At 42.7% G+C, this 20,824-nt stretch overlaps 1 protein-coding gene across 3 annotated transcripts; it reads right to left on the reverse strand.

Moving 5' to 3' along the window:
- Positions 1 to 3,813: 3,813 nt before the first annotated feature.
- LOC136303916 (inhibitor of nuclear factor kappa-B kinase subunit beta-like) lies at positions 3,814 to 18,555 on the reverse strand. 3 transcript variants are annotated; one of them, XM_066207616.1, is made up of 8 exons: positions 18,412 to 18,555; positions 18,237 to 18,298; positions 17,711 to 17,820; positions 17,405 to 17,454; positions 16,796 to 16,986; positions 16,462 to 16,609; positions 16,131 to 16,258; positions 3,814 to 3,871 (listed from the first exon to the last, which is right to left on the reverse strand). In XM_066207616.1, the coding sequence occupies exons 1-5, from the start codon at positions 18,524 to 18,526 to the stop codon at positions 16,973 to 16,975; spliced, it is 351 nt and encodes a 116-aa protein (XP_066063713.1). In that variant the 5' UTR covers positions 18,527 to 18,555; the 3' UTR covers positions 3,814 to 3,871; positions 16,131 to 16,258; positions 16,462 to 16,609; positions 16,796 to 16,972. The 3 variants fall into 3 exon arrangements, with proteins under 3 accessions (XP_066063713.1, XP_066063712.1, XP_066063714.1); XM_066207615.1 differs by lacking the exon at positions 3,814 to 3,871 and adding an exon at positions 15,373 to 15,413 and having other exon boundaries at positions 16,796 to 16,890; XM_066207617.1 differs by lacking the exons at positions 3,814 to 3,871; positions 16,796 to 16,986 and adding an exon at positions 15,373 to 15,413.
- Positions 18,556 to 20,824: the final 2,269 nt, after the last annotated feature.

The following is a 20,824-nucleotide window of genomic DNA, read 5'->3' on the forward strand; positions in this document are numbered from 1 at the left end:
AGCACTGTGCAATGCAGCCCTGAGCTGTTGGGAGAGGGGTGTTAGAAAGGAGCCAACTCTTAGATGAAATTAAATGGGGAGACAAAGTCATCAAAGCCAAAGAGAACTGTTTCTTAGGAAGGATTCACCTGAGCTGGGTGTGTATCTCCCTCTCCCAAGAGCCAAACACACACACAACACACACACAGAAAATGCTGCTTTTTATTGCCTTTCCCAGCCCAGGACGAACCATGTCCCCTTTCCCTTTGGCTGGGTAAAAGGAAACTTGTATTCTGTCCCCACCGCCTCCTTTTCTGTCCCCTCCCCTCTTCTCCTACTTCCCTTTTGGTTTGGTCTTCACGCTGGCCTTTCTCCCAGCTCACAGCAACACCCAACAAATCAACTGGAACCAATCCAAACTCTAAATAACAACCCCAAGAACCAACAGCTTTCGTTCTTTCTTCTAATAACTCTGCAGCTGCAGCAAAATATTACCTCCTATCTCACTGAGGGAATCGGGCATGAGCCTGTGGCTCGTGCTTGAGCAGTGAACTGATTTGGAAGGGAGCAGAAGGGTTTCAGTAGGCAGTTTGTGTTTTTCTTCTGAATTGCTGAAGGAAAGACACAATGTGGCTTCAGTCAGCAAAAACATTTTCAAGGTGCATTGAGGAAATGCTTGTGAGCAATTCCCAGAGAAGGCAGGTTTTGAGAAAATGTTGAACTGTAACAAATTGTGAATTCCCTTTGCATTAACAGAGTGTTGAGCCCTCTATTCCTCCGGAGCAGTGATTGATGTGTGCAAGTGGCTACCTTAGCCTTGAGAATAGAATAGTCCTCCTAAGAATGTAGCTGGAATGCATTCAAGGGGAAAAGAGTGGTTGTAGGAGGCTCTTGGGCATCAGAGGAGAATTGCAGGAATGGGATGTTCCCCAAATGACCACCAGAGACTCTCAAGAGAGCCCTACTCTCCTGTCAGTAACTTCTGAGAAGTGGTTTAAATATGTCAACTAATTTGAGGGAATGTTTAACCTGTGAGTTTCAGCAAAGTAATGAGTAGGTCTTATTTCCATGGTTACAAATGAGTAGGTGGGATTTCTGGCTGAGCACGTGTTAGGAAAGTGATTCCCCACGCACCCAGCACTGAAATAAAGTCATGCCTCCTTTCTCACACCGAGCTGGCACCAGGGATCGGAGCCCTTCTTGGTAACTTTGATTTTAGTCGCTTCTATTGACAGGTGAAAATGAAACCGTTTCCAGCTGTTCCCCTCGGGTTTACATTTCTGGGGGCCAAAGCTCTGTGCTGCAGGTGGCCCGGGTGTGTGCAGAGCAATGCAGCCTCCACAAAGCCCTTGGTTTCCCCACAAGTCATCATGATTTGTTGCCAGGTGTGCCCAGCTGTGGCAGGAGAAAGAGCCCGCAGTGCAGTGGGCGCCGTGCCCTGCCCAGCCAGGGCTCTCTGGCACAGAGGAGCAGCAGCAGCACCTTTCAACCCACTCCTGCCCTGGCCTCACCTGGGACACAGAAGCCTCTGGAAATCAGCACCACCTGGCCCCTTCCCAGCCTGGAGCAGCTCCTGCTGGTGGGCACATCCTGCACTTCTACTGCTTCCAAACAGGAATCAAGGCACAGGGGGAGACGGACATACAGAGAAGCCCTGGGCTAGTGCAATAAATGGGCAAATGCATGGGGGAATGTGTTAGGAATCATTTCAGCTGTCATGCCAATCCTGCCTTCTCTCCTTTTCTCCCTTCACGTTTCCTGTTCTTTTCCCTCTCACATTTCCACCCCTTCCCCCTCTCGAGTCTCACAGTTTTCCTGTCATGTTTGCCTCCCAAGTTTTACTTCTTTTCCCCACCCTTTTCAGCTCCCTTTCCTCACACTTTGCCTCTCACATTTCCCCAACTTCCCGCTTTTTCCTGCTTTTTTGTTCTCTCATGATTCTCACAATTTTCCCCTCACTTACCCTGCCCTTTTCTCCCCTCATGCTTTTCTCCTTTCCTCAGTCATTTTTCTCCAAGTTGTCTCCTCATGTTTCTCACTTTTGCCCTCATGTTTCCCAGGCTTTCCCTCTTACATTTCTCCCACTTTTCCCCTCACGTTCATCATTCTTTCCCCCTCATGTTGCTTATACTTTTCCTCTAGCATTTTGTGCCCTTTTTTCACTCCTGTTTTCTGCCACTTTTCCCATCCAACTTCCCACCCTTTTTTCCCCCCTAATGTTTTCTGCCTTTTTCTGCCCTCTGGTTTCTCCCTCTTTTCCCCTCAGGATTCTCACAATGTTCCCCTCACATTTGCTGCCTGTTTCTCTCTCTCTGCCAGTAATTTTCTCACTCTCTTCCCCTCACATTTCCCTCCATTTTTTCCTCTATGTTTTTCAGCCTTCCCTGATTATGTTTCTTAGAATTTTCCCGTCATATGTCCTGCCTTTTCCTCCTCTCACCTTCCTCTCCTATTTTCACTCACGTCTTCACCATTTTCCCCTCAGTTTTCTCAGCCTTTCCCACTCAGGTTTCCTTCCCTTTTCCTCCCTCACGCTTCCCTCCTTTTTCCACTCCCATTTCTCACACTTGTCACCTCATGTTTTCTGCCTTTTTTCCCCTCACATTTCTTAACCCACTGCTTCCTGTCAGTGACTCTTCCTCTTCAGTAGTTGATGAGCTTCTTTTCTTCTTTCCTGCAATCCCCTCCTCCAAAGAATGGGTGCCAGAGCGGCGCTCCAAGAAGCTCCTGCCCGTGTGTCTGCTGAACAGAATGGCTGTGCTCAACTTGAACAATCTCGTGAAGAACAACCTAAACTGCAGTGGACTTTCAATTCCCTCTATTCTTCATAGTGTTCTAAAGAAATGGGTACCCTGAGGGATACACGTCGCAGGTGCGCAGCCGCTGCACTATCCGCCTCAAGCAGATCCCATCTCTGTTTTCATCACCTCACACTCACTGTGACTCCTGCCTGGATGAAACCACTTGTGATGCTGCTTGATGCTAATTGGAGTCCATGTGCACAAGAAGTGCTTTTAGCCCTCTTTCAAAAAAAAAAAAAAAAAGTTTTTATTTTAAAACGTTCAGTGCCTGGAGTTTCATTCTATTTTCCCCTATTTGAATTGCCTTGACATCAAAGTACTGCCAGTTGGCGTTCCAAACTGGCTGGTCTGTGTTTGTGTGCACAGAGCAAAGGTGCCAGACCGTGTCCTTTTCCCGGGTGTCCGTTAATGTCCATTCCAACAGACACTTCAGGGGGGCTCAGCCTGCCCCACACAGGATGGCAGCCAGAGGGCTGAGGCTGCGCCTCCTAGTGAGATCAGCCGCCCTGGCAGCCCGGCCCCAGCCGCCATCTTGTGTGTGGTTCTCCAGCCCTGGCCGCCATCTTGTGTGTGGCTCCCTCAGCCCTGGCCGCCATCTTTTGCACCGACCTAGTCCAGCTCTTAAGCGAATGTGTTGCTGTTGTGTCGGCAGTCAGGGTCCGCCCCAAAGACACCAACACCAGCAGGACAGGCTACAGGGAATGGCACGGGTTTGGCTCAAAGCAGCCAGTCCTGACTTGTCACTGTCCTTTATCCATGAACATGTCCCCATATGCAGCCACAGCAAATGTCCAACAGAAGCTCCATCAGCCACTTCCTCCCGCTGGCGTTGGCAGACACGCGGCAGCTGCAGCTCCTGCACTTCTGCCTCTTCCTGGGCATCTCCCTGGCTGCCCTCCTGGGCCACGGCCTGGTCACCAGCGCCGTAGCCTGCGGCCACCACCTGCACAGCCCCATGTTCTTCTTCCTGCTCAACCTGGCCCTCAGCGACCTGGGCTCCATCTGCACCACTGTCCGCAAAGCCATGCACAATTCCCTCTGGGACACCAGGACCGTCTCCTACGCAGGATGTGCTGCACTGCGGAGGATTTCTGCGAGGGAAGAATGCAATCAATCAATATGATTGGTAAAGCATTGTTCAACTTTATTGCTCATAACATCCGTTCTTATACTTTTGCCCGAAGCGTTCAGCATACTTGTCAAATTATAATTGGTTAGCATACACTACTCATCTATACTTGATTGGCTATATCAAGCGTGAGAATGTTCCTCCTCTTGGCATGCTGAAAACTTTGTATACGTGCTTACTGCTACGCTCTATTAACCACAAGTTCTTTTATCTTTGGCCTGTGTCCGTGCTTACTGCTGTCCCAAGGACGGCTTGTCTCAGCAGCGCGTAGGCTGCTAGCACTTGGTATCGGGCCATGAGGCCTCTAATGATCCGTGGCCTTGCTCTGCTAACCATTCTTCAACAATTCCCTCTTTTTTATTTTGTGCAACAAACCCAGCATGTCGAGTAGTTACTGTTTCTGCTACACGATACATCATCTGTTGCAAGCAGCAAAAAAAGCAAGGTACAAAAAGGACAAGCAGTAAAATAACAATCACAATATTGATTACATGTTGCAGTAGGGAGGTTATCCAAGGCCCTAGCCCAAAAGATCGTAGCCAATCTGTTAAACCCAAGCCTGTGTCTTGCTGCAAATGACTAGTGAGTTCTTGCAACTTAGCTATTTGGGTATGAATTGACATGGAGTGATCAGAAAGTTCATACAACACATTTTTGTTTTTGTTTTAGTTTTTTGGGGGCTTTGGGGTTTTTTTTTGCTTGGTTAGTTTCTGAGGTTTTTTGTTTGGTTTGGTTTTGGTTTGGTTGGTTTTTGTTTTGATTATGTTGGTTTTATAAGAAAGAAAAAGCATGCTGTGATAAGACTGTGAGATTTTTTTTTTCCTGGGTTCATTTCTTGCTTTGGGAAGCACTGCCTTTTTAACAATATTTGCAAAAGAGGTTCAGGGATACACTGAAACACACTCTAAAATACTACAGAGATAAGCAGGGATCCACCATCCCTGTGTCCTGGATTCCTATCCCTCATTCCCACTCCTGGAAATGCTTTTGGTAACAATAAAACATGTTGAACTCTTTTTTGTACTTGCTGACACCACTGCTAAATCCCAATAAGAAATAAAAGATTTGCAGCTTGCTTGGATTTACATCCAAAAGAAACAAAAGGCACAAGACTGGGAAAGGGTGAAAAGTCCTCCACAAAAGCAGTCATGCTTTGCAATGTCCAAATGAAGGAAGACACACAGATATTTTCAGGAAGACCAAATGTAGAATGGAAACACTTGGAGATGGGCAAAAATAACAGAAAAGTGAGCAACCTGAAACTCCTGGCATGCCCAGAGACCTCCTGACACCACGCCAGCCTTAAAACAGAGCTACTGCTGCTCACAGAATAACCATTCGAGGGAGGCTATTTTGAATTATTTCACATAATTTCAGTTCCCAAAGGGGCTATAAAGCACTATTGGTAGTCATCTGTACTACAGTCATTGATCTTAACTTTAATTATTATTAATGCAAAAATATTTATGAACCAAAGCTATTCCCTTCCATTTCTCTGTCCCTTTCAAACTGCTAAGAGCTGGATAACTAAGCGAAGGAGTGCCCTCTGGGAAGTCAGCGGTGATTGCCTCATCCCCAAATGGGAAATTGGAAATTCAGAGTAGGGCAAGAAGTTTAACTCCAGCTATTGAACAGCTGCCATAAAAGAAAGAGTTAAGTAGACAAGGGCACTTCTGTGGAGAAGAGGCAGCTGAAGAAAAGGTAAAAACCAGACAGCTGTGAATGCAGGCACTGGACAGAAAGCAATGATTCTTTTTTAGAAGAATATGGAAACATCAAACTAAACCAGCAGAATGAAGACCAGGATTCCTCGCAATGTGCAATGGGGACACTTTTGGACAATCCTATGTCCCAGGTGCACAGTTAGGGACTCTTCCAGAGCCAAAAGACTAGACTGGAAATCTCCTTAACTGGATTTAGCACACGCTTGCAGCTTCATTGTGTTCAGAGGAACACTCACCGTAAAGGTAAAATCCCCAGGAAGCCACACACAGCACACTGTGAACAAGCAATTTCCTCTTAACCCATTTTAGTTCCTTCACCAAGACCCAAAACCAGAAGAATGCCAGCAAAGTGGATTTTTCCCCTGATATACCTAATCTTTCTATCAATTAAATGTATTCCCAAATCTTTTCATGGATGGGTTTTAATTATTACTTCTACCACTTAAAAAAATAGTCTCAATAATTTCCTTAAAAATCGCTGAAGCAAGGCACCGTTCAAATGAAGGATACAATTAAATGGGGCTATTGATAAAAATTTTCTCCATATTCAGAATTTTCTCTGTGATTTACATGCATTAGCAAAAGCAGTATCAACTCTTCCCTGCCAGAGTAGTTGAGCATCTTCCTGCTACTAATTCAGCACACTTATTTCAGCCATTACCCAGGGAATGCAGTGATTAGGCAGCTTTCCAGTAAACAGTCCTTAAAATAGTTCATAAAAATTCCATTTAGAAAAAGGTTGGTTTCCTGCTCGAGAATTTGATAAGATGTTGCAATTACTGCTTAGGGATATATTTCAAGTCCGCCAAGTGAGTTAAATTCCATTTCCACACACACTATCATAGTGTTTGCAGGTTAAAATGCCATAAAGTAGTTCTTACGTACTGATAAGATGCAATTAATTTGGGTGCTGCTTTTTTAGAAACACACGCTTAGAAAATCCTAAAAACTTGCAATGAAAAAAGTGAAAATACCCATAAAACAGGCCACAAAAGGCAGATTCTCAGGTAGAAATCTAGTGGCATTGTCTGAATCACAACTTGCCCAGATAAAAAACTGTTCCTAGTAATGGAGAGAAAACAGCATCACAATCTATATATTCTTTTGACATCCCACCTGAGGTAAGACCCCTAGTTCAAAGGTCCCAGAATAACCAGAAACAGTCAGTTTTACGGGTTACAAGGAAATGAAAGAAATACTCAAATTTTGGCACAGTAATTCCTAAACTTAGAGCATCAGTTTGTTATCCATAAATGGAAAACATTTAGCTTGTTTTAACAACTTCCTAAAACAACCAAGATTCAATTGCAACATTTATTATCTAAAAGTGTTCTGGTCAAAATAAAAATGAAACTCAAAATTATGAACCCTTTTGATGATAATAGCTGATACTTATTAAGCAATTAACTCTTGCTCTCTCCTGTTTTTATTTCCTCAAGAAAGCAACATAAACTAAAACAATGTAATCTCATGTGTTCAGGCTCCATATTTGTTGTTTTGAGAAAAGGCTTTATAACAGCTTCATTGAAGGCTCTTTAAGAAACTAAATCTTTCTGGTTTAATAGAGTGACAAGGTGTATATGAGGGCATCAAATGAAAAGGGAAATGAGCTGTCACAATAAAGTACTACTGAAAGCCTTAGCACAAACTGCATGACAAGCTAAAAGAAAAAGAATTATTTTGTTCCTTTTGCTTTAACCAAAGTCCCAACACTTAGGACCTGCAAACCACTGCCATTTTAGAGTCAATCTGTATTTTAAGTGGATGTAACTAGCCCTAGCAAACGTAGCAAAACTTGAAATGTTCTCAAATTGGTCTTAGCATGTGCACTAATCCATCCACACCACATCAGATGTATCTTGTAGTTGATAATATTTTACATGCTTACAATAATTACTGTAATTCAGAACCTTGACACCCATTTTCCTAAGATAAATCAACGTAACAAAATTTATTCAACCTCCCTTTTCTTCTAAGGGTAAATGCAAAGCAGTTTGAAGCTCACTGTAGGTTGAAATTTTAATCCAAGGGCTGATGGTCTGCAACATGATTACAGTCTTTCCAATGTCAAAAGCTAACAGAGAAGTGGAGTCTATTTCAAATGACTGGCTCTAAACATCTCATAATTACATTAGATAAATTACACTTCACACATAATTACAACAAGTTTTTGCATCATTAGGCACCGGTCTGAAATACTTGGCAGTTTCACAGTGAAACACTATTCCTGTTGATGCATTTGGATGAGGTCCTTACCCTTCTACCATCACAGTCAGGGATCTGCCACTGGCATAAAATTCCAGATGGAAAATGCCAGCAATCCTAACTACTTCACAAAACAACAGGTAAGGAGGCAAATTGATTAATATGCTGTTCTTATCCCCTTTCAACTGACAGAAGTTTTGCATGCTTAAAAAAAACAAACCGGTTTTTCCATGACATCATTTGGCTTGAATACTAATGCTTTTCCTTAATGCAGCTACATGCACATGGATGTACAACTTCTCTTCACACAGAAGCAACGCCCAACTTTACATGTTTTTCTTTACTCTGTTTCCCCTGATTATAATCCTAAGATCCTTTCTGATTTTTATGCCATTTCCCTGTCTTAATTCTTCAGTGTTGTTAAATGAAGTGCCCCTCTCCATTCTGTGAAGATAGAGTGATTTACAGCAGCTGAAAATCAGGGGATTGTCCAGTAATTGCAGCTTTTTTCAGTAAAGTAGTAGTACTGGATTCATTAACAGTGTTTGGATTCATTAACAATTAAAGTTAATTTCACTGAACAACAAGTACAAAGCTGGGTCAAGCTCCCTTGTTAGGCTTTGACACTTCCTTCAGGAAGACTACAATTCAACCCAGGGTTTCATTTTCTGATTGGCTGCTTGTAAAATAGAAGGCATCTTGGAAATGATACTTCTATTTAGGGCTCTTACTATGGACCTTACAGGCACTGTAAATGTGGAGTGGCTTTGTCTTAAACAGCCTAATCCTGCCCATTCCACAGAACAGACATTTGGAGTACAGCGACGATGGGAGCATGAAAACGCAGCATTAACAACTTCTTCATTGCAAAGAGTAAGCACAATCCAAGTCTGGCTATTTCCTTGGTAAGACCATAAGAAATGAGGCAGGGAAAGTGAATGTTTTGGGCTTGCAACCCATTTTCCTTGAGCTGGGACATCTGCTGATTGCAAGGGGTTTCAGTTTGGAACTGAAGGCATGCTATTTACACCGCTGCCATTAGACAGATTCTATCTGACACCCTACTTCAAAATTAAAACAGCAGGCAAGTGGGTAAATAGGAGCAAAAATTGAAATTTTCAGTACTTGCTCACACCTTATTTTCAGATATTTTCCAAAATAGGGAGCAGCACCAGTGAAAAGCACGTTTGCATCAACAGGGCCTGGATGGACTATCCCAGGTGATACAACCACTAACCCACAGATGACGTGAGAGGTTTCACAGCACAGTGTTTAAAATTCAAGCAGCAGAAGCCCTTCCACCAGAATTTCACCCTGCTTTGGGAACAGATCTTCTGTCTGTATCATTAATTTCTTTGTTTTCCAATTGAGTTGCCGTGCAGCAAGTATTGCAGCATCACTAAAGAAACAGAGCTGGAGCACAAAGCAGCTCAGCTGAGTGAACTTGCAGCTCAAACCATCAGAAACACCAAGAACAAAAAAGGCTGGGCCAGCTTTCTCAGCAGCCTGCTTGTGGCACTCAGACCTGAAATTACTCACTGCAAGTGTTCTCTCTAGGGTCTGACAGGACTGACATATATTGGAATATATATAACAAAATGATGGGGCAGCTTCAAAGAGTGACTCACAGAAAACCGGTGCTGGAGCACTCAGAATTCATAAGGGACTTTAACCACAGTCACAACCCTCAGTTGTTTGGTTTGCCTCCTTTATTCCTTTACTCTTGGGCTTTTCTTCCAGCTTTCTATCAACTGTGATATAAAACCATACTAATTAATCCAAATAAGCACATGTGCTATGTATTTCTTTCAAGATGGGATAACTACATACTCATCATTCCTGAAAACAAGCCCACAGTAACCAAAACCGGTCAAAGCAACACTGTTATAAATTATAGCCCACAGCCATGGGTGTTCCTTGATGGAAGAAGAAGAAATATCAACCCAACCTCCTGGTCTGCTATGAGAACACTTGTTATAAATCATGTTTTTCCAGTGTTCTATTTCAACTGCATAGATCAGTATCCAATAGAGAGCTCCTTAAGTCACAGACAAACCCACAAAAACTGCTTAAGACCAACATTCCACAAAAACATGACAAAAAAATTCAAAGCAACCTTAGAGTAGAGAAAATGCGGATTTAATAGGAGCTTAACATTAAGAATCCCATCCTCAAAATAATGCAAATTGATTTTAAAGTGGATTTAGGTTTTTAAATATTAAGAGCATAAAATTGAAGAATTAATTGAATTTACTGTCGGTTCAACATTGCTAATGTAAATGATAGATAACTGTATCGGGTCATTCTTGACTAAATGAAGCACTATCTACCAATATTACATGACTAAAGGCTTTAAAAAACTATGTGCATTCAGTCAGTGTCTTAAGCAATGATGAGGCAGAGATACCTTAAGGTGGTAGTAGGGATTTAGACCTCCACAACTTCTGATGTAAAATTTAAATAAGTTAGAATTTGAAAAAGCAAATTAACCTGTACTGCATTTTGCCCACAAAGCTCTTCCTTCCATTTTGATTTACCACTGGTCTCCACTCATTAGATCAAAGCTCACAAAGTATTTTTGAGACCAACCAGCACTTCCAGCCCAATTTAAAAGTCACTGAAGGCAATGAAAATTACTTCTGTCAGCTTCAGTAAGGCCTTCCACAATCTCAGTACTCAGAAGCTACAAGGAGTAGGACTGAGAGGGTCTGACCAACTTTGCTGAGGATATCACTTGGCAATCAAACATCATTGGAAAAAATCAGAGATTATTATTTATATTGCTTCAGCACAGCCACTGCTGTTCTGAGATTACCTGCAGCACAATGGAAAAAGCAAAAAAAAGGATGTGAAAATACATATACCGACACCTGACTTATACACATCAGTATTCACAAATTAAAAGAGCCTGTGATGACTTCTCCAAACTGTCACTGGGGAATGACAAGCAACAGTCATTTCAGCCAAACTGGTACTCACATATCCTCTTGGCTGTGGGAACTCTGGGTCACACCCATTTCTTTTACCATTTTTTCCTGCAATGTAACTGAAAGTGACATTGACATTTGTGCCTTGGAAAAGTTACTGTTATCCTCCTTGTTGACAGGATTATTCTACTGCCTGATGTTTTGTTTATTTTCTAAGCAATTGCCAAGAATACTGTCTGTGCCTGTCATCAGTCTACATGTTGACTGGTATCTACGCATCACACTGGAAGATCAGAATCCTTAAAAGACACTTTCCTTCTCAACTCTTGAAAAGACATTCACAACACCTCCAGTAGAATCTGAAGATGCCAGCTATTAGGAGACAGAATTGACCACAATTTAGTCAAAGTGCACCATCACACCTCCTACTAAGAAGATTTTAAGAACTGGAAGGTCTGTTCTTGTGGGAAATCCGTGGCGGGAGAAATGTGGCACTCAATATGAGTGATCGGCAAATCTCGTTTATTGATAATTCATACAATGCTTTTATAATAACACTAATAAGCTCATGCATATTTCAAAAGTTAAGCTCAGGATTGGTGCTCAGACTAAAAGTCAGCTACGCCTCTTTCTACATTTCTTTGTGGTTACATAGTTTGAGTAAGTTTTTGTTTTACCGTGCTTCTCCCTCATATCTTTCAGCTACAAGGTCTTGTTATCGTATCCCAGCTGTGCTCAAGGACATGCGAAGCTTGCTGCCTTGCTGGTTCTCATGAGAGTGCCTGTGTGCTCAGCAAAGCTCCCTCATGTCTACGTGACCTTTTGCAGCTAGCCAGTTATCAATCACACTCTCCAGACAGAAACTTTCTCCCTCAGAAATGCCCACGATGAAGGAGAAAGGCATGCATGGCATTGTGTTTGTTTCCAGCTGTCATCACTGCATAGCCCTAATCTTGGCATTCAGGTGGCCTGAGACGCTCTGAAGATGGTGTATTTAAACAATTATAATGCAACAGCATTGTTTTCAGTCTTATTCTCATAACTGAAGTCTCCTTTATGTGTTACTGCACACTGGCTTATTTGAGACAAGCAACCAGGTTATCTGGGTGGGTTGGTTTTGTTTTTGGCTTGTTTGGTTTGGTTTTTTTTGTCAGAACCTTAAACTGTAGGTCTCTGGCAAGTCTTGTTCCGTTCTGCAAGCAAAACATGCTTTGTGCAAAAAAAAATAGGAGCAGGAGTCTGCCAGCTCCAGCTAGGAAGTAGTGAGCCTGGGTTCAGGGAAGTATTGGATCTCTTGGTTCATTTTAGGAGATAATGTCAAATCATTGTGGGGAAGGGTTAATCTAAAGAGTTACTAAACAAAGCAAGGCCTGACACACTTGCATCTATTACAAACAGGAATGACAGCACTGAGTTTGGTGGGTCTGTTTATCAGAAGGTTACTAATAAGGTTGAGACATCAGTCAATCTTGCATGGACTGCTGGCAGTAACAACACACGTTTTGGTATTGCTGGAAAGTACCAAATGGATGAGAAGACTTTCGTTGTGGTAAGAATTTTGTTACAGAAATGAGTATTTCAAGCTCCCCTAAATACTGAAAATTTGTAATGAAGCAGTTGCTTGAACTAGTTACTGAGGAAGTATGGTAGATTGCGAACTGTGGCTTCTGTTGTGGTACAAATTTAAACTGGGACCTCACACATCGTACTTGTGAACTTATGGAGGAAAAGAAATCTTAAATATAATTTTGTCCATAGTGAAATAGTCTGACTAGTGTGCTTGGAATAGCATGCTACTGTGCTGAAAAATGTCTTTTAAAAGACAATGAAAGTGTCCTTTTAATTCTTAAATCCATAATGTAAAACCATATTATAATTACAATGGTGGAAGTTTACCTGAGCTTACAGCCTTCTCCTAACAGTAAGTTAACCATTGAAAGTTAGCTGACGTGTGTGTTTTAAGACCAAGAACTGAAGTAGCAAGCATTTATGTTTCAAAACAACAATTAGTTCCAGGACCACTGAACCAAAATTGAAAATGAGAAATACTGTTGTTAAGAGCTCAAAACTTAGTAATGCAAAAAGGGGATTGCATATTCATGTATTTCTTGCTCATTAGAAGAAAAAAGAAAATCACTCCTGAGTGATGTGAACAAGACAGGCTCTGAGGGACTGCAGTAAGTAGCTCTTTAAAAGATATAAAGACATAATAGACGAGGCAGTGAAAAACAGCATGGCATTCTCTGAAGGCAGAATTCGCACCATTTGCTTAAGCTGAAAACTCCTGAGAAAAGGAAAAGATTGGAACATGCTTCTAAGAGAGGTTGGTCTCCAAGTAGCTCAAGAGTGTTAATGCATAGGCCACCTTCTCAGGGGACTGAGATTCTTCTGTATGAATACTTACACAGTTTATAAATACTGTGATTTTTTTTTTATAGGCTAAAGTGAACAATGCCAGCCTCATTGGAATTGGTTACACTCATGCCCTTCGACCTGGTACGCAGTTCTCACTGGTAGCAGCAAATGGTGTTAAGTACTACACTATGGTTTAATTCACTGTCATCTTAAGAACAGACTAGATGAACAAAGGAGCTAGAAGTCTACGCAGACTCAGAGAACTAAAGGATGTCTATGTATGCAAGTTCCTGTGGCAACTAAGCCACATTAGTGAGGTCAAGGACCTGAGGAAGAGCACTGTACTGGGATGTCAGTGCATGATGGTTCTCGTGACTTGCTTTTGTAGGTGTAAAGCTGACCCTCTCAGGCTTGATTGATGGCAAGAATTTCAGTGCTGGAGGTCACAAAATTGGGCTGGGATTTGAGCTGGAAGCCTAACACAGCTTTAAGTAAAACAACTGGTGGTGCTCTGGAAGATGAAGGAAAAGTGTACCCGGTGCATTTCAGCCTTAATATTACTCGGAAATTTGAAGAAGTGTGAACTTTCTACTCTGCCCAAGAATGACTTTAACCCACTGCTGAAGTCCAGAGTGTGCCAGCACAACAAAGGAAGACACTTGAAGGCATGCATGGAAGTTGTGATGTTTGTGCCACATTTCAGTTTCCTGTATTTTAAATCTGTTCCAAAAAAACCAAAAGAAAATCCAACCTCTCCCTATTATTGTATTGCATTTTGCATGTCCTATACTTCACAGCCTTTTATAAAAGGAGGTCTCTGTGTTGTAGTGGAAATTTGGGGTTAGAACAGAATGAAATAAATTGGTCACAGTCAGAACACAAGGTTGGTGTGTGTTGACTCTCACCAAGGTTCCATCCAGCTGGGTTTTTTGGTCTTTTTTTCATCTTTTCATGCAACTTTAAGCATGGTTAATAGATAATCTGCAAATGCTTTGTTACACGATACCTGTACACTGAAGATTTCCTTCTTTGGTTTCCAGGCTAACATTCTTACACCTCTCACGTTTTAGAGACCTGCACAGTGAAAGCAGTTTTTTCCATTATAGTGTTATTGAGCGCATCAAAAAGAGCAAACCAAAAGTTTACATGTTTTAGATAATTTCGTTCCCATACAGGAAACAAGTATTAGGTAAGTACAACCATTACACTTAAAGAAAAAAAGTGCAAATCAGCAAAGTTAAGCAATTAAGTTCACAGTTCATTAGGAAGGTGACATCTACCAGTGACTGGGTATACTTTGTCCATTGTTCATTAGAAAGCCTAAAATGCAGCAAAACAGCCACAGGCGATGCCCAAGGGAAGACGTATCAGGACAGAGATCTGCTGTCTTAAGGCACAATTAAGAACATTCTCCAAGCAGTTAGAACAGGCATTCCCTAATGTATCTTTGTGAAAGTGTCTGAGAAGTGGATACTAAAAGCTAAGCCATATGTATCACATAAGCAGTTGGTGACAGTAGAAGGCAGCTGATATTCCCTTCTCAGAGGCAGCAGCTTTTCACAGTTGGCTTCCCAAAGCAGCATGGCTTCAGAGGCAACCAGAGTGATTCTACATCTGGGTTTGTTCTGGATTGTTTGTTTCTTCTACCTGAAGCTGCAGCCAGCTCCAGTCTAGAGGCAAAAGAATAAATGAAATTCAACACCAGGCTACAGTTGAGCTTTTTCTAAAATAAAGGTAAAGTGTGTTAAGAGGTATAAAAAATTTACTGGGAACAAGTTGGTCAATTTCATGATGAGCCACGTGACTGCTGTCAAGGAAACAACCTACTTGCACTCTCCAGTATTTTACTCTCTCTTCAATATTCTGCATTGTTAAATTAAGGATCCCTGACACCCGCTCATCCCAAATTTGTGTGCAGTTTTGCAGTAGTTTTGTACAACAGCCAAGTGCTTTGCCCCATCCTTTACTGTTTAGCGCAGCAAGTTCCCAGCATGTGGCTCCCAGTTTTGGCAAGCAGAATATGTCAGGCGCAGATTATGAGGGAACCGGTGCTTCCTATCTCTGTGCATCTCCTACTCTCCCCCCTGGCCATGAGTAAAATGTAGATTTCATTTAGCTGTGTTAGTGGTGGCAAAGTTGCACATTCAGAACTTCGAAGCCAGGCACTTCCTTAGTCCATTTACAGAAGAGTGAATACATTACCAAGAAACTCTGCTCTTGATCCTTCATTGTGTTATGCATCACATTTTCTAGTTGGCTACAAAGTTCCCGAGATTCCAGCAGCAGCTCCTCACTGAAAGGGGCAATTATTACACTATTAATTTCTGTGGCAGTTTAAAGAGATGCTGCCTCTATCATTAAGAAATACTTCTGGCAGATACGCTGCAGAACACTGAAGTTAGTCAGGACATAGGCTTGTAATTCATACTGCAACTTGAAAAGTTGGTGGCAGCCCCTGATTTACCAAATGGGGGAAAGGAAATGTATTCCAAGATGGAATTGGGTTCTTATTAGGTGGAAACACTGCTGCTAGAGGAAAAGCTGAGAAGCCTATAAACTTAAGGATGGGGCAACAGGCAAAAAAACAAACCAAGGTCTTTCATTCCAAGTGGTAACCCAGTTCAATTAAGCAAGCCGGAACTACGCATGCAGCAGTCTCAATGACACAGCTCAGCTACTGTGACCTTACATGACAATACTTCATCAGTTCTTGCTGGCAGTGTACTTCCAAGTGAGCCCAACCATCTCAGATTAAAGGAAGAAAACCAAAAAACCACTTTTGTTACTGAGGCTGGGGGAAGTGAAGCCATGCATGATACCCAGTTTTCATACGGAAGATCTGAAAGCCCCAGCAAGTCTTAACTACCAAGTAAACTAAGGCTGCTGACAATGCAAGCTGAACACAAAGCGTAAAATATGAGAAACCCTGTGTGCCATTATTTCACAAAGCAGGAAGCCTAGCTTTGTAGTGGTGGCATTAGCAGCCGAAGAACTCCAGACTTTGCCTCACCTTTTTCTTACAGATTCTGATAAATTGAATGTTCCAGAAGGGACTTGCAGCAGCAGTTGACCTGAGCTACCAAGACGGGATGTGTTCACGCTCTCTGGACTGCCAGTAACAGGACCACGCACTTTACTCTGAAGAAAACACAGAATATTCAGAGTGTAATTGTTCCCACTAGTTTTCAGCAGCCGGGAATATGAGACAACCTGGAACTTGGCTTTCATACTGATTCAAAAGAAAGAAAAGAACCATAGGATACACTCAATTTACTATTGTTTCAGTAGCCTGTGCTACAAACCATATTCTCAGGTTAAAGGGGAGTTCTTATTTTACTTACACAAGCAATTTTCAGCAAGTTCCACAGTTCCTTCTGTCATTTCTCCTGAAGCCTAACAACTGTTTCCTCATCTTCACTCATCAGATTCATCACTTTCTCCACTCTGGGGAACAATTCCAATGCCTTCTGTTTTCAAACTACAGTTTTACTATTAAAAAAATAAAAACTAATCAGATCACACATGGGCCACTGCAGTAGGAGAACAGTTCTGAAGTTAATTATTTTCTGTTAACACTGCAAGATCTCAAGAGTCATATGCAATGAGTTTTAAACCTTCTCTTGCTGGAAGAGAAAATACCTTCTCTCAACTCTGAATAAAATGTACAAAGCTCACCTGAGCTGAGCATAAATGACTCAAACTTTTTTTTCAGAGGTCTGGATTGCCTGTAGAAGCAGTCGTACTATTTCCTGGCTGTCACCGCCTGTCCTCTGATCCGGAATGAGAGCCAATATTACACAGAAAGGTCGGTTTATAGGACAGAGTGAGAAGATTCTTAGCGGCTCATTTCCACTACTGCTTTAATCCTGAAACAGCCAAAGTTCAGGATATGCGAGTTTGAGTGGGATGAATTACACTGAATTTTAGCCACCTTCTTCAAAATTTAAAGAACTTGAAAAGGAGAGTTGGGACTGTATCAAAGGAACAGTTGTGTCTTTCATCCTTTCTACCCAGAAAGGTTGTTTGTTGCTTATGGCAACAGCCTGCTCTGAGAAGAGCTCCAGAGGAGTTTCGAGAACAGCTCACAAAGCACCAAGAAAGGAAGGCTGGCCTAGTGTGAAACTGACTCCCTGACTTCCCTCTCGAGAAAAGGCAATCCAGGAGAGCCCATGTGCTGCTAGTGTCTGGGCAGGCCTAGAAGTCAGATAGTTTTCTCAATGATCGTTACTACATCTCCAAAGTTACACACAAAGCAAGCTGACCTTGAGCTAAAGCGTCTTTTACCTCTTGGCTTCTCTCTGAGTCTTCGGTACAGCTCTCTGGCTTGTTCTTCTCTAGAAGAAAAAAGCAGGAAAGAAAAGGATTTCCAAAGAACCAAAACATGGAACAAATAGTTTGAGAACTCAAATCTTTTCTATACCTGTCTGCCATTTCAGAACAATGACAGATGAGTCAAAAAACATCTTTAGTGTTAAAGTGCTCCCAGTCCCCCACAATTTGGGTGGAAGAAACAGCCCTTTCACTGTCCTCTAGTGAGTAAGCTTAGCCAGAAACACTCCTGCATCTGAAGCTCAAGGTAGTTCAACTCACAAATCCTCCAGTGTTCCTCCTTGTTTACGACCTAGCGGGCTTCTCTGCAGGTCCACGATGTCTGTCTGCAGGGCCATCATCCTCTTCACTACCTGCTCCACATCATCTTCCTGAAAGCAGGGTAGAACATAAGCAACACAACAGTCTCATACCTAGAGACACTACCACTCACACTCACATTGGTTCTTCCTTTCTCATTCTTATTTCTAAACAAACCAACAAGATGCAAACAGCAGCCTTGGCCAAAGACAAACGAGTCGTTTCAATTCAAGGAAATTCCAAGACGTTTCTGGGGCTTCGCCAAGATCTCCCATTTCCCCCTAAGCCTTACAACAGAATGAGCTTCATGTAGTACTAATAATGGACAAAAATTGTGCCACACAAACCAAGGCAATGTGAAATCTGACATCAGGGCAGATACAAGGGGCTTCTATTTAAGGCAGGGACAATGAAGCTAAAGGGGGAGGAGGGGAGAGATAACAAAAACAAACCTCTTTATGACTAGCAGTTAGATTTAGAAACATACCCACCCACAAAGTTCCACAGCTTGCTCCATCTCTTTCCAGGCAAACAGCAGCTTCTCAGAAGCTACAGGAATCAAAGAAGGGTGACTGGCTTTCTCAGGTTCACAGAGAAGGAGGCAGGTGTTTTTGTGAGGAGAAGAGTCATGAAAAGACCCGTTTGCCAGATGCTATACTCACTAACTCCAAACTCAATCTGCTCTTTATACTTTTCCAGGTCAATTTGGATGCTTGTTTTAAAGAAGTCCAGCTTTGCTTCCAGCTGCTGAGAAAGGGAGGCCATAGAATTCTTCATCTTCCAGAGGGCACTATTGTAACGCAACAGATTCATCCTGCAAGGACAAGAAGGTCCTATTAGCCTCTGAAAGTAGAAATCCACCAGGCTTTCATTTACATCCAAAACAGATACTTGAGATAGCGCTGAGGACAAATGCAGTTGTGCCAAAGGGCTAACTCTCCACTTTTCATGAATTGCATACAGCTCCAATCACAGGCTTCCCCATTCCAACAGGGTCCCATTTCTGTCTTCCCTTCCACCAGCGCACAAAGACAGAGATAAGTACTGTGGAGAAACGGCCACCGTACATGGCTGCTCGCTGCCCCTGCTGAAGCCGATTACAGTCCTCTTTCAGCATCCGCATCGTCTGCCAGATCTGACCCCACACTTCCCGCAACTGGAAAAAGTGGAGATTCTTCTTTGGATCCTGAACTGAAAACAGAGGAGGTGGGAGAAAGGGAAATGTACATATCAGCGTGAAGCAGGAATACTGTGTTATCACAAACCAGACCAAAACATTGCTCCTTTGAGGGGCATGTTACTGCCTGCAAAGCCTAGAGCTGGATAACCCCTGTGCAGCTCCCCTAGCATGTCAAAATCAAACACCTCCCTTTTTTAGTTATTCTGATAAACTGAATGAATGACAGTCCATTTTACTGCTTCTTCAGTCCCAATACGCAAAAGCTCCCTCTACTCTTTGTGCATGATACAGACCACAAAACACAGACGCCCCTCTCAACACTGACCCCGGCCCGCCCTTCATATTCATGCCAGAGGAGTCCTTACGGATGCAGCCAACACTTTCTGGATGAGGACGCAAGGCCACCTGAGCCTCAGGAAACTTTCTTGTTATCAAAGAGGAAGAGAAGGTCTGTGTCTGCTGCTGCAGTATCATTCCCCTGCACAAGACAAAAGACCCAACCAGGTTTTCTTGGGAAGAGCAAGCCTTGGCAACACCACAAACAGAAGAGTCCTCCTCAAACAAACACAGAGCACCAAAGGCAACAGGCTGCCTACGCTACAGTGGCTGTTAGGTCTGTGAGGTTACCATGACAAAAGCATGCCACAACAGCAGGGAGTGCTGTGATCCCAAAGCGAGTGCAGTGACTTCTGATTCACTCAAACTTAAGAAAGGGAATACCGAGACTCACCTTGCCATCAGCTGTATGTTTAGTGACCAACTTCTGAGAAAACAATTCAAGTCCTGCTTCCTGCACTAGTTCCTGGTCCTGTTCTGGAATTCCTGTATCTGACTGAATCCTGGCCTTCACACTCTGCAGAGTCTCTTCCTCTGTCACAGGGTAGGTGTGCACAGTTCCCGTAACCATGTTCAAAGCGTGAAGCACCTACCAGAAGAGTAGCATGGCATGAGAAAGGCTGAAGATACATTGGTCATCTTAGAGCAGAGATTGAGGGACCGAAAAAATGACCACCAAGAAACTCTTCAAAGCACTTGGCAGAATCAAGAAGTCACTTTACAGCTACTTCCTAACATTATGGCAAAGTTCTTGTCCTCCATCAAGTGGAAGAGAGGCCACATGGCAGTTAAATACCTGTAGAATCCTCTATCAGAATATGGAACCAAGCATGCACAGAAGCTATTCGCTACTCCCAACAAGCTCAGGGAGTATTTGTCCTCAAAGAAGCAAGAGGAAAGCACCTGTCACTAACGATCAGGAGACAGTTCTATGAGTTTCTGCCTCACTCTTCCTCCTAAGTCCAGGATTCAGAGGCTCAGGAAACTGCTCTCTGGAAAACTTTTTAGGCTAATACAGACATATTGCTTACCTTCAAGTTCAAAATGTCATCCAATGCTTTGAAACACCCATTGGGTCCATAGGTAGGATCTGTACCTCTCTGACGTGGGTGCCACATTAACATGAGTTGCGGCCATTTCTCCAGCCTCCCAGACAAAACACTGAGCAACAAAAACCAGATCAGAAAAGGTAAAAGTTCATTGGCAGTAACGATACGGCCTGTTCTGTGTGGGAGGATTGACAAAACTGCCCCCCTCCTTCTCCCTCCAGCACTCCACCTCTCCCCATCACAAACGCAGTGTTTAGAAGGCAGAAACCAAGACTACACAAGTCTGACAAGTGACAGTAGTACTGCCTGTGTCACGCACTCAGTGTATTCACAGATTAACACAGTAAGGCATACAACACAAACTTGGTCCTTTTGCAGAAGAATCAGTTTATCTCAGCACAGCAATTTTTAGTACTCACCTGTTTAGATTGTTGGGGCAGGGCAAACTGCTAGAAAACTTGACTTCTCCGGATAAGTCTTCTGAAACAATATCCAGCTCACTCTTCTGAT

This window comes from Chamaea fasciata, unplaced genomic scaffold (genome assembly GCF_029207755.1).
Source record: "Chamaea fasciata isolate MVZ Bird 193981 ecotype frontalis unplaced genomic scaffold, bChaFas1.0.hap1 SCAF_43, whole genome shotgun sequence".
NCBI classification, from domain to species: Eukaryota; Metazoa; Chordata; class Aves; order Passeriformes; family Sylviidae; genus Chamaea; species Chamaea fasciata.